The 13372-nt window shown below is 42.7% G+C and overlaps 1 protein-coding gene across 1 annotated transcript in view; it reads left to right on the forward strand.

The window, feature by feature from the left end:
• Window positions 1-2179: 2179 nt before the first annotated feature.
• Window positions 2180-13372, forward strand: part of LOC122772639 (SH3 and multiple ankyrin repeat domains protein 3-like) — a 73218-nt gene continuing 62025 nt past the window's right edge. Inside the window, exons 1-2 of the mRNA XM_044030827.1 lie at window positions 2180-2333; window positions 11091-11148. Of these exons, the coding sequence (XP_043886762.1) occupies window positions 11137-11148 (12 nt within the window). The 5' untranslated portion in view covers window positions 2180-2333; window positions 11091-11136. The remainder of the gene's footprint in view (window positions 2334-11090; window positions 11149-13372) is intronic.

Raw genomic sequence — 13372 nt, forward strand, 5'->3', positions numbered from 1 at the left:
ACATCGCAATACAAGCACATAGAATTAAACAAGATATCGAGAAGTGATCACACAAGTGGAATCCACCTCTGTCGTGTCACGGCATCTTTGGGGATTCGATAAAATGCTCTCTCCTTTGCTTTTCACTGCCTGTTTTGGTCCAACAGCATAGCAGCTTCACTTTTTGTACAACCCACAAAAAGACAAGTGGCCTTGCATATTGTCTGCTATGTATGTTTCCTGGTATATACAGTATATCTATAAATTTGAATTGTGCGGCTTCCTGCCAAAAGTTTGGGTTTTGATTTGATTCTGACTTAACTGGATTGCATGACGTCAGTACAGGCCTGAGCCCCCTGCTGCTTACAGTGCAGAGGTACATGTCACAGCTCACCCGCTCATTCTTGCAGTTTTTTGGGGGCACGGATGACTTTTTTTTTGTGTGCAGAGCTGCTGTCTGTGGATTTTAATGAGAACTAAAAATCACTGTGTGTGTGCACACACACTAGTGTGAGACCCTGGAATTCATACGTTAGCTTGCCCCCGGGGGCAGAGCCAGGCTGTTGGTCTGGCTGCCTGCCACTGTTGCCATGATCAACATCATCCCATCCCAGCTTGCAGTGTGGTTGTCATGGTAATTGCAGTTTATTTGCAGGGGGCACTCTGGTCTCCAAAATGTCCAACACACACACACACACGAGTGCTTGTGGACGAGACGGTGAGAAGACGACAACTGTCAGACAGAAAATGTACTCAAAGGGCAGGTAGATGAGTCAATGTTATGCTGTCTAATTTTAAATCTCTTCTAAAGACCCACCTGTGCATCTGAGACAGTGTGAGTCTGCTGTTGTACACTTTCAGGGCGAGATGTTAATGTCTCTTATGTTTTTATTTATTTAATGTTTTTGTATTTATGTCTATTTATTTAAATACTACTGTACAGCACATTGGTCAAAACGATTTGATTGTTTAAATCGACTACATGTAATAGGCTGTATCTTCTGTATATCTGTAAGAACCTAGCTATCAGGGTGTTCTTTTTAAGTATTATCACTTTCAAGCTATATCGCACATTCACACCTACAGGTGGTTCCTGAATCACCCTCTCATCTTTGGACTGTGGCAGGAGGCGTCATGTACCTGGAGAAATACAGAAGAACCTTCCTGCTTTGGTGATAATGACACTTGAAACTCGAGTATGGCTGAAAATGTCAATAAGCGTCCCAAAAAAGTTGCAGAAGTTGATTCTACTGCTAACAAATTGCTTGTCTGATGAGATAAATAATAATAAATAAAGAAATAGTTTTTACTTTGCCCATGCCACATGTACAATTAAATGACGTTTTGCCAATATTCCAGCTGAGATGCTGAAGCTGATTAAAGCACTTTTACGGTAAGCTCACACAGTTCACCCTTCTTCAAAAACATATATTACACATAATAGTAATAAATAAAAGAAAGAAATGATGAATAAATGAATACATATATAAATAAATACAAACATTAATAACTAAATGAACAAATACAAGTATAAATCAATATAATCAACCATTAAAAATCACATTGATAAAAAATTGTATTAAATGTCTTTCTTTCTTTCTTTCTTATGTCATTTCAGGTCCTTCATGTCCACTGTGCCAAAGATCAAACATTGAACATCAAGTATTAATTCAGATGCTTTATTAGGGCCCCATGAGGCGCCTCTGTGAGTACATGCTGTAATGTAATACTACTTTAATAGTATTAATAAAGTAATAGTTCTTTAATAACTACGGTCATTTTGTGTAGCTTATGAATGACTTTTTAAAGCAACACTGCTCACAGTCCCATAGGTGCACATCCACCTGTCTTGGCGGAAGTTGCTCACTTGGTGTCCTCGTAATAAATGTCCCCCCCTCCCCTCCCCTTCCCCCGTGCCTCCCTCGTCGCTCGGGCAGGAGGAGACGCGCTCCTCGCTGACTGTCTGCCGCCGAGTATTGAATGTCAGCGCGGCAGCGGTCGCTTTGGTGTCTCTCTGGGAGGAGGATCAAGTTTAATAGGCGCCCGGTGTCTCTTCTTCTTCTTCTTCTTCTTCTTCTCCTCCTCCTCCTCCTCTTCTTCTCTCCGCCTTCCCTCCACCCCGAGCCCCTCAGCCTCTCTCTTTCTTCTCCCTCCTCCTGTCCATCGCTGCCCTCTTTTCCCTCTCCGTTTGCAGATCCTCACTTTTGCACGGGGAAGTTTTCCGGAACTGAGGAGCGGCGCGGAGCGCGGTGTGCGCCCGCAGCGTTGCAGCCATGGAGCGGCATTAAAAGAGGAGAGAGAAGAGGAGGACACGAGCGGTTCATAGTGAACAGGAGCAGCGGCGACAAAACAAGGTAAGAATGGAGCTTCTGCTACTTTTACCCCACTACAAATACTGTGTAACCTCCAGTAGAAACACTGCAGTGCCTTCGGTGACTTTACATGGGAGTTCCCATGTTTGTGCTTATTATATTGTCTCGTGAAAAACAACTATTTTTTAAAGATTTCCCGCTTCTTTAAGTATAATAAACATTTTTGATCAGTTTCAAAGCTATATTGGTTGCCAGGTGCTGAAAGTGGTGAGTCATTATTCTTCATATGAAGTATTTGACGACTCTCACTATAACAAACCAGCAGGTGCACGTGTGTGGATGTATTTGTTTCCTCTTTTAAGACATATTCTCTTTAAGACCTTGTCAGGAGCAGTAGTCCTCATGGGGATCAAATCCTCGTCCTGATGAGGCAGAACCTTATTTCTAAAGAACTGGTTAAGTTAGGAGCCAATATTTGAATTTTGATTAGGTTATGGTTATGTTGAGGCATTGACTGGTTGTGGTTAAGGTTAGGTTAAGGCACTTACTTAGTAGTGATGATTAAGGTAAGGAATGCATTATGTCTGAGCATCTTCACTATAAACATGAGCTTGGTGATTCAGTCAAACTGAATGGACACTTTTGACATGCTGTCTTGTCTGAGACGTGAGAGGTGTAAATAATAATAATAAATATATTCATTGGTGCGCTGTCATAACTGGAGCAGAGACATTAGCACTGGTTCTTGCTCCACCTGTAGTTTTCTTTTTTTCTTTTTTTAATCTTGCCTTGAGTCCAAAAAGTCCCTGCAGGTCATTGGCTTAGCTTCACCCAGAAATTAACCCTTAGTGCTCACACTGCACAGATCTGTGCCGCAGGTGCACCCTTACCGAGGGAATAATGCACAACTTCTTATATGGACATCGTGGGGGTGTGTGTTTATAGGTCACATATTAATTATAATGGTGAAGTCACAAAATACACAGTTTTTTCTTTTGTTTTTGCTCATAAAAACGAGCCAAGTGAACTTTGAACTGTGACATATTTCCAAATTTCACAAATACAATCCGATTTTAAACATTATGAGTACTTTTAGCTCAGGTGTGTTTGTGTAGTTGGTGAAAATGTTTTGATTGCCTAGGTTGTGCTGGAAAAAAAAGCATATAACACACTCGAAAATTAACGTCAAGGGGGTTCTGTTGTGAGAAATGTAGATGTCACATAAACCAACAGCTGCCATCACTGTTTTCATGTGTCACCACAAATAGTGAATCATATCTCACTGATTATAGGTTTTATTGTAAAAAAAAACAAAGAAACAAACATCAGAGTCATTCTCCAGATAACAGAAAAGCTGGAGAAGGATAAATACCAGCCCGGTGGGGGCGGGGGGGATTTCTCCAACCTGGCAACCCCAAAGACTTTCTGATTTGTGGCTTATCACCGATCGTTGAGTAAAAAGACTTGTAACACCCTTGGATGCTTTTTTTCTACACAAGAAGCAAATATTAACAATGTGCATATAGAGCAGATTACTGGCATCGCTCCTTGTGTGTAGTTGGAAATACTGGAACTGTACCCAGCTCTCTGCTCTCATCATGCAATCATATTTACTGAGAAGTGTTGAAGAAAAAGCCACTTTTCAGTTAACGTTCTTTCAGTTTTTCAGCCAGCAGGGGGCATGTTAATGACAACGCTGCTTAAAGGATATTCCGTTGCTCGACAAAGTCATTTTGTCAGTTTGTCAGTTTTTTGCAAAAAAAAAAAAAGTTTTGGTCGTCTCCAAGGTAACTGCTTCCCGTCCTCCATGCAGCGACTCTTTTGCTGATTCCCATTCATAGAAATGGTGACGACCAAATACCCTGCGTGACAAAATATGACGGCGTCTGTGTGACTGTATGAGTGGTTTTTTTTTGGTAACATGAATGAATGAATTCCCTCTTCTTTCCACTTCATTATAGGTTTGGACTTGTTGAGTCACTGCTTTGTGTCAGACGGTGATTATTGCAGAAGCTATTTTTACAGTGATATTTGAATTAGTCCCCATCATATGATAGTAAATGTCAGGTGAAGCGGAACTTGTCGAAGAGCAGAGTTTATTTGATTTCTCTTTGTTTTTCCAGCCAGCTATGAGTTTTCAGGCTGATGGGAGCTTAAACTATCTATTTATATTGGTCCCGATGAGGATGATGAGCTCTCGTGGGCTGCTTCGTGAGCAGTTCATCAATTGATTTTTGGGTTGGGGAAAAAAAGCCCACAATCATGCGACCTCTTTATTCCGAAATGTTTAATTTCCCAATAGAGAAAACCACAGAATTATCATTTTTTTTAGCCTAAATCCAGCGAATGTTTGGTAAAAAATTCTCTGATTTTGACTTAAATGAGAAATCAATCAGCTTGTTTCACCTTCATCTCTCCGAGTCTGAGACAAAGCACGGGGAGGAAATTGTTTTTCTCAGCAAAGCTGCTGATTATTTGTTTTTGATGAAATTGATTAGTAATAACTACACAGCGTGTTTTCTATCTGGGTCACCGCCCTGCATCCCCGAAGTCTCTGAAGGCATTGAATATGATTTTCCATTAAATACTGGTGTGTGTGTTTATAGCAGAAAAAGGAAAAAGAAAAGGCGATCACTGTTGATTTTCAGAAATAGCTGCTTAGATTTGGATATGACCCAGAGACCAAGGCTGCTCCAGACTTTTATGAAACTATATCATTTCAGCCACGGCATCTCTCATCTGTCTCATCTAATCTGAGCAGTGGAGGAATGGCATTTGCCAGGTTTGTCAGGTGTGTTTGTGTAAGTGGGCAAACCATTTGATTTACCCATCTGCACCTGCTGCCTTTGCTTTGTGTTACAGTATATCTGTGTGTGTGTGTGCGCGTGTGTCATGCATCACAACAATTCAAAAGTTATTATTACTGGAATATTCATGTAGCTGTAACCGACCCCCTCTCATCTGCTTCTTTCCTGGACACTGCAGACTCTGGAGTTGTAATGCTCAGTTCACTGGAGCAGAATGCTCCTCTGATGCTGATGCTAAAGTGAATGGGGTCAGGGTTCAGAAAGAGTAATTCTTCCTCAGCTGTTTTTGCAGAGTGAGGGGGAGTAGCAGGAAGGCAGTGACCTGGACACTGTTTGATCAAAATATGAATCCAGCAGAAATATCTTTTTATTGGCTCCTCCGACGATATGTACTCTGGCCACCAGGGGGCGACTCTACTGGGATTTTTTTTTACGTTTGGATAAAGTGCTTCTCCAGACAGGTTTGACATTCATCCACTAACGTGCCTTTATACAGCACTTCCTATCTGCAGCGTTTTTTTATATTACACATTATTCACACTAGGCCACACGGTTGGTGTAGTGGTTAGCATTCATACCTTTGCAGCAGGAAGACAGTTTGGAACAAGAGTCTTTCTGCATGGAGTTTGCATGTTCTCCCTCGTGTGTGCATGGGTTTTCTCCGGGTTTTCCGGGTTCTCCGGTTTCCTCCCACAGTCCAAAAACATGCAGATCTGCCTTTCCCTCTATGTCTATATATAAAGCAGTAGAAGATGGATGGATGGATTATTCACACTCTCGATATTTCTTACAATATCACAATACAGAGGACACGGTATGATGCATGTTGCAGTCCACAGTTATACTGAATAATGAGCATATGACTATATGGAGCTGCTTTATTAACCTTCAGCAACAAGAAAAAAACAAAATGGATATGTTTGAGATATTATGGCAGCTGAGCTGTGCTGCCACCCACTGGCCGTATCCCACACGGCACCTTATGTGACGGTGATGTTTGTGTCTCAGGACCGTCACAGCCTCTGCAGCAGTATTGATTCATTAACGGCAAGGTGTGCCTCACTTTATTCTGTGGTATTGATTTTATTTTTCTTTCAGCACTGTTGTAGGTTGCACACACAACAGGATAGGATAGTTAAAATGTGTAAAAGGGACAGACGCATGGATTGGAACACTGACTGGCCTGTGCATAACCCCCTGTGCTGTGAACCATCTTGAAACATGGACGCTCACTGTAAATATGTCTGCCTCTGGGGACACTAAGAAAAACACGTTTTAGCCACTCCACAAAAGGCTGACCTAATAAAATCTGTGTCACCTTACCTTCTATGTGTATAAAATTATATCTGTATCTGACTGGAAACTGCAGTATGTGTTGTTCTGTAACGCGATCACGTCCAAAGTCATTGGAGAGGGAGCAGTCTGCAAACTTACAACTTTTTGAGATAAATCTATTCTTAAGCTATCATGGACTTGGCTAAAATCTGTTTCATGTCTCCAAACTGGTTCCCCAGCACAGGGGGGTGAGCCAGGAGTGCACAGCGCTCAGTCAGCACTGAGTATGTGTCGGCATGTCCTTACAACCGCACTACGCTGCTGCGGACAAACCCACCTCCACTCTGTCGTAATAAAGACAAATGTGAAACAGAAAATGAAGCGGACACCATGAGTCCTGTTGCCGCCTCGGCCTCGGGTCTCTGGAGAGTTCAGCCATTTCCCTGCCCTTCATTTATCTCCGCTCTGACACAGGACCCAGCGAGGGGGCGACAGGAAATGTGTTTGAGAGAGAGAGAGGGAGGGAGAGAGGGGCAGCTTTAGATTTTGTCATCAGCAATGATCAAAGTCAAACTCGGGGACATCTGAGTCCAATCGTTATATCAGCCCTGAAGGGAGGGGGGGGGTTAATGAGAGATGGTGGCAATTTATGAAAAGAGACAAACAGGACACAGTAAATGAAAATGTATTATAAGCCTGTCTTATTTGTGTTGTTTATGCTTGTAAATATTCAGAACACTTGACACTCATAGACTTAATAACAACCCAACATCATCACCAGGAAATCTTCGTCCCAGTGCCAACTCAACTTAGCATAATAGATAATAAAAACAAGGACATAAAATTCAAAAGCAGTGATTAAAAAAAAAAACGTTTTTACCCACTAATCAGTGAATGTGATTGGTGCTGTAGATAAGTTGATGTTCATTTACACTTTGCCATCATTTCCCGCGACTCCCTTGTGTGCGGCTAATCGGACAGGCAATTATACGATGCAAATAAAATGAATAGGATTTGTCTTAGAACTTAGAATCGCTGTCTAATCAGTGGTTGTTTTCCTTCTGCTGCTGACCGACCGTTCCACTGTAAACCGTTTTATGCATCCAGACTTGTGTCACGTATACTTTACCTGACCTTGACCTTTGGTTGCCCACATCCCTGCAGTTAAACCGTGAGTTTAAGTGAATGTTTGTACCAAATTTGAGATGAATAAAAATGGTACGTTTTACCCTAAATGTGACGACTCGGGTCTTTTAATTAACCTCAAACCTCAGCAAAACAAACAAGTGCATTGTATTGATATCAAAGGTTAATTTGAAGCACAACTTTACGCCGCTATTATCATTGGAGTAACACAATGAGTGCGACGTGCAGTGCTGTTGTGGTGCAGTGTGTTTGGCCAGTGCTGCTTTGTTAATGTAAAGCAGTTTCATTTGCTCCAGTTATGTGTGTCACTGAGGGTTCCTGGACTCCTCGAGTGTTTAAGTGTGTGTTTCTTCTCCTGGAGAGCTCTGGCCTCTGGTTGCCTTCCTCTCTTTGTGCTCTTTTCATTTCCTGCAGATCTACCAATTACGGAGCTTGCGTGTTGCCCACACGCGGCACAGAGGTCACAAAACCACGAGATCCTTGTTTGATTATAAATACGTCGCCACACTAAATGCATATAATCCGTGAAAGGGGTTTGCTGTCGCCATGGTTACTTGCAATATCATAAGCTTTATTAGTCGGAAGCCTTTCCGTGGCCTCCTGAGGGGCTGGTGAGTCTCTTGAATTCCTCTGTATTCGAAATGTCCTGATAGTATTTGTCCCTTCACAATACTGATAGTGACCTTAGTGGATTAGCTAATACCAGAACATTTAAACCAGGGATGTCAAACGTACGACCCGCGGGCCAGAATTGGCCCACCAGACACTTCCAGACACCTGTGACTAATTGTTTGTGCCTTTATAGATCCACTGTGATTGCACTTGATGATATTTTCATAGAGTATTGTGCTATTAATTTACGGGTCCAGCCCACTTGAGATCAAATTTTGCTGTATGTGGCCGCTGAACTAAAACGAACTAACTAACACTGTATGGGGATTGATGATCGGTGTGACCTAAGATCCAGAGACTTGTGAAGTTTTAGAGTAGGAAGAGTGAAACCCTAGTTCATTCCAAAGTCACAAGCTGCTCATTTGCAATTTGTTGGTCAATGCTACAATTTACACACGCTCCCTAAACTCTCTTGTGTTGCTTGTGTTGTGATAGCACACAGTGATATGCTAAATACATTCTTGGGATTTTCTGTCCGGGGTGTGACTCCGCCTTTCACACTATGTCAGCTGAGATTGTCACAGCACCCTGTGTGACCCTCCTGTGGAGGATAAAGTGGTAGTGGATGGATGGATGGATGGATAGATACCGAAAAGCAGAGGAATAGATCTTTTCACCCATATACTTATCATTATGCCCTCAGTCCAATCACAAACACGTGTCAGTAGCTTCCTAAACATTGAATAACTGAAGATATCAAAAGTGAAAGTTATCTTGGAAAAAGGGGCACATTGAACATTTTTTGACAGTTCTACAACCGTAAAATCAAATTAAATTCAGGCGGCTTGATTATCACGATGGTCATAAGATGTCACAAGAAAATAATTTCTTTAAACAAGAAAGGCGAAGGCTCAAAGAACTAAACCGCCTCTTCTGCATCAACTCCGCCCCAATGCCTGATTTTGAAAAATTGCCGAGAACTGGTCTGGGACCACCAAGTCAGAGCGAGTCTAACAAAGTGTGGCTCATACACATGGTGGAGAGAGAGAAAGATGACAGAGCAACAGATCTGGGACCATGATCCTCGCACTGATTAGACAAGAGAGTGATGATCGTGATCATTATGGAAGTACATCAGATAAACTTAACTGATCGTATCTGTGGTCACAAATACTGATGTACTACCTTTTTTTTTACACCATCTGATCCTCATGTTCTCCTCAATTGTTTTTGTCTTTCATCTTTCATCTTCCGATGTTTGCTTGTTTGTTTTAAGCACCACCCACATCCGTGGCCGTCTTCAGAGATTTTCGTGTGTGTGTGTGTGTGTGTGTGTGTGTGTGTGTGTGTGTGTGTGTGTGTGTGTGTGTGTGTGTGTGTGTGTGTGTGTGTGTGTGTGTGTGTGTGTGTGTGTGTGTCGGCAGTTGCATCAACAGCCAGGCGACTGTTTAATCAGGTTCTATGAAACATAAATGATGAGTGTTGTTGTTCTACAGGAGGCTCATACATAATGTACAAGCTCTAATTCTAGGTCAGCACCTCAGTGTCTTTGTGTGAAGTTGTCAGACTGTCACTCGGTCAATAAAACAAAATAAACACTGGCAGACAAAATACCCACCGTTACTCCTCTCAGGAGAGAGAGTTTGCCGTGAGAGGGTGATGAGATTAATGCTGACGCCTTTTGTTTTAACATGTTGCAAATTCCTTAAAGGGGATTAGCTTGTACGTGCTGTAGTGAAACACTCCCTCACTCACTCTAGATGTTCCAAGTCTCTAATGGACGACCCCCCCCCCACCCCCCATATCGACTCAGAAGAATCCGACAACCGCGTGTTCTGTCTTGTGGTGGAGTCGCCATTATCACGGCGGTGGGTCGCAGTGACTCACTTGCCTGCTGCTGACAGCGACGGCCGTCACTGATGGAAGTACAAATGGCCACTGTTATTCCATTTTTAAAAAAAGATCTATATATAGTGTTACAATACACGCACTATTGTTGTGATACAAAACAGAAACTACAGAAAAAAGGACTCTTCAGAAACACAACCACCGTTCCTTGCAAGAATCAAGGGCTTAACGCCAACAGTCAACTTCTTTAACCGTTCACAACTGACACTGTAACGAGTAATCCTGCACTAATCATTTAAACTAACTAACCCTAACCTAAATCCACCTAATACTGGCTCCTACAGGTGTCACTACGTCTTAGTCCAGTGTAAAGTGAGGAGACTATCGGCAGGATTTGAAGAGAAAGAGACGTGGTCTTCAAAACAGCTGTGTCGACTCGTGTCCCCCTGCTGCTTATAAACAATATTCAGGATTTGCTACTTTTATGTTCTTCTGCAAGTGATGGGGCAAGACGGAGGCAGATGATCTGCTGTGGTGACCCATTAAGGGAGAAAGGAGGAGATGTTCTTCTGCCAGTGCTCAAATGAACGTGTACTTCACTTTTGAAACATTCGGTCTAATGTTTGCATGTTTAAAAAAAGAAGTCGTCTGCGCTCAACCCTCTTTGCTTTATCACATCATCTTGCTGAAACTTACAATGTCTCCTAATTATTTCATCCTTAAACAGCCTTTTTGTGTCACTGTGTAAACCTCCATCAGCAAGTTCAAATGTCATTTGTGTTTGAAAACCTTACCTAAGATTTAGGTAACTGACGCCAACTCAACAAATGAGGCAGCAGCAAACCAGTTATTTTTAAGTGTAACTGACCCAGATACACTATGTCTTTATTTAAAACACACACACACACACACACACACATTTTTAGCTGCTTCTGTGTCTCACGTTTGTAAATGAGTCTCACTGCAAATGTGAAATATTAATTATGAAACATTTAAAGCTGATATTTTTAAGATTAGGCTCTGATGATTTAATTCACAGTAGCCATCTCTGTTTCCTCCCTCCCTCTCTCTCTCCCTCCCCTCCCCCTTTCTCTCTCTCCTCCCCACTCAGGGAGCCTGGGTGAAACTGTGGAGTGAGCTTCTCTCCTCTGGACGTTATGGCCGAAATGGTACGTAGCCTCAGTCAGAGGCTCAACATATGACTGAAATTCAGCGAGCGGTGAACAGACGGCAAGAGAAGCAAAGGCCAGAGGTCATGTGTCTTGTGTTTCATGTGTCACATGGGCTGGTTTAGGATTAGATGGGAAAAGCTGAAAAGAGAGAAAGGTGTCGGCTGGTTAGTAACCTTTACTCAAATCCTCTTATCAGTTGTAGATCAAGGCATTTTAAAAGGGGGCTTTGTACACAGTTATGTCACATTTAAAATCTGGGTAAAGGACGACAGGGATTGCAAAGTTGGCATCTATGACTGTACGACTATAACTGATAATGTAAGTGCTGGATTTTGGTGGCATTTATAACTTGAGTATTGTTTTAAAAAAAACAACCTTTTTATAGAAACCTGTGTGTGAACAAAAACACATGTCATGTTAGGCATGAATCAAAGAGATTATTGTTGAGTTTCATCCAGAGGTTATTTTAGTAGTATATAGTTTTGAGATTGCAGCTTCCTGCAGCTGATACAGTTTACCCATAACCAGGTCAGCTTGGTTAGTCCCGTCAGTGGATCAGACTTGCTGTGTTATACAGTGTCAACCTCACGACACTGATTGCAGATTGTTGTTCTCGTTTCAAACGTGACGGCGCATCAATTCTCACAGTCAGTGGTTTCGTCTTGTCCTCGGCTAAACGAGACGCTGAAAGCCAGTTTTCTCATTTCATTTCATTTCATGTCCAATGTGCCAGAGTGAAACTTCACTGTGAAAGCGCCAGTTGGTTTATTACACATGAAACATCGGGGAGGCTGTCTGGGGGGGGAAAAAAAGAGAGAGACACGTTCAAATGACACTCAGAAGCTGATTGAAAAGAATCATCTGCGAATCACAGTCGCTGAAGCCACTTCTGAGGAAAGTGAAAACATAATTTGAGAACATCGGTGGCAGAGAATTATTCTCCAGCTCTGGTATGAACGAGGCTAAACTGACGTTGTCACCCACCCGTGTCTGCTAGAGTGAGCGCGAACCGTGTGCGCGCAGCACCTGACAGTTGCGTGGACTGTACGCATCGACTGCATATCCTCAAGGTTGAGTGATATATTTGGATGGAATAGAATGTGGGATCAGATCCACGTGTGGACCGACACATGACTGGAACTACGGCGATTTACTGCTGTATGCAACATGGAACACAGTAATGCAAACTTTGCCCTGACAACTTAGTGTAGGGTGTCCGGATACTTTTTGAGGTTGAGGAGTAAAGTGTGAGCACTAATAAGTGCATGAAACAGATTGTTCAGGGGTATTCAAACAGGTATTTTCCAGATTAACCACATCAGAGTAATCTAAAGGTGACTCGGCTCGGTTTGGTAGTGTTTCCTATTACCTCGTCTTTGACTCGGTTAATTAAAAAGATTAGTTCAGTACTTTGTGATGCAGCTCACGATCGCCGGTTTTCGGCAGTGCTGTTGACAGTTCTGCGTTGTCTTGTTTGCTTCCTGTCTCGGACGTCGCGCTCATGACTCTTCCCGCGTCAGCGCTCTGTGCCAAACAATAGCCGGCAGTCTATCGACGTCACATTTAGTATCCGCTCAGCTCGTTTGGAACCTCGCAAGACCAGGTACTAAAAAATAACAGGTACCAGGTACTATCCCAGATGGAAGTCGAGAGTCGAGTCGAGACCTGCTGGAACTGTGTAGTGGAAAAGTCTCTTGTACATACCGTAAAACTGATCCACTTGTATTCCCAGACTGATGGATTGAAGATGTGTTCTAACATACGACAGCAGGTTTTAACCACAACCCCCAAGTATAGAGAAACCTTAAGACACGCCCATAGCTGCCAGTCATTGTGGTTCACAGTGACTGTATATTTGCCTTCCAAAATTCCGTTGCCTCACTGGTTTATATCCGACTATCCTTTGACCCACTTCCGTTAAATCTGGAGACCTGCAGTAATTAGAGAACTTTGTCAAACTCTTCTACTAGAGGTAATAGCTCTCGCAGTGAAATCTGTGATTCCCCGTAGGCAGGTACTGCAGCGCCGAATGCTGCCTCTCGGTGCCTACGTAGAGCTGCGGCGACACTCCAGATAATGAAAGGATAATGAGTAATTTGGAACTTCCTTTTCTGCCTTTTCCCTGCAATTACGGTGCAGGAGCAGCAGGTATCACCTCTGCAGGGGGGCTTACATGAACAGTGGCAACGCTTTGTGGTCCTTTTTTGTGTCCCCTCAGTGC

The sequence above is a fragment of the Solea senegalensis genome, linkage group LG7 (genome assembly GCF_019176455.1).
Source record: "Solea senegalensis isolate Sse05_10M linkage group LG7, IFAPA_SoseM_1, whole genome shotgun sequence".
NCBI classification, from domain to species: domain Eukaryota; kingdom Metazoa; phylum Chordata; class Actinopteri; order Pleuronectiformes; family Soleidae; genus Solea; species Solea senegalensis.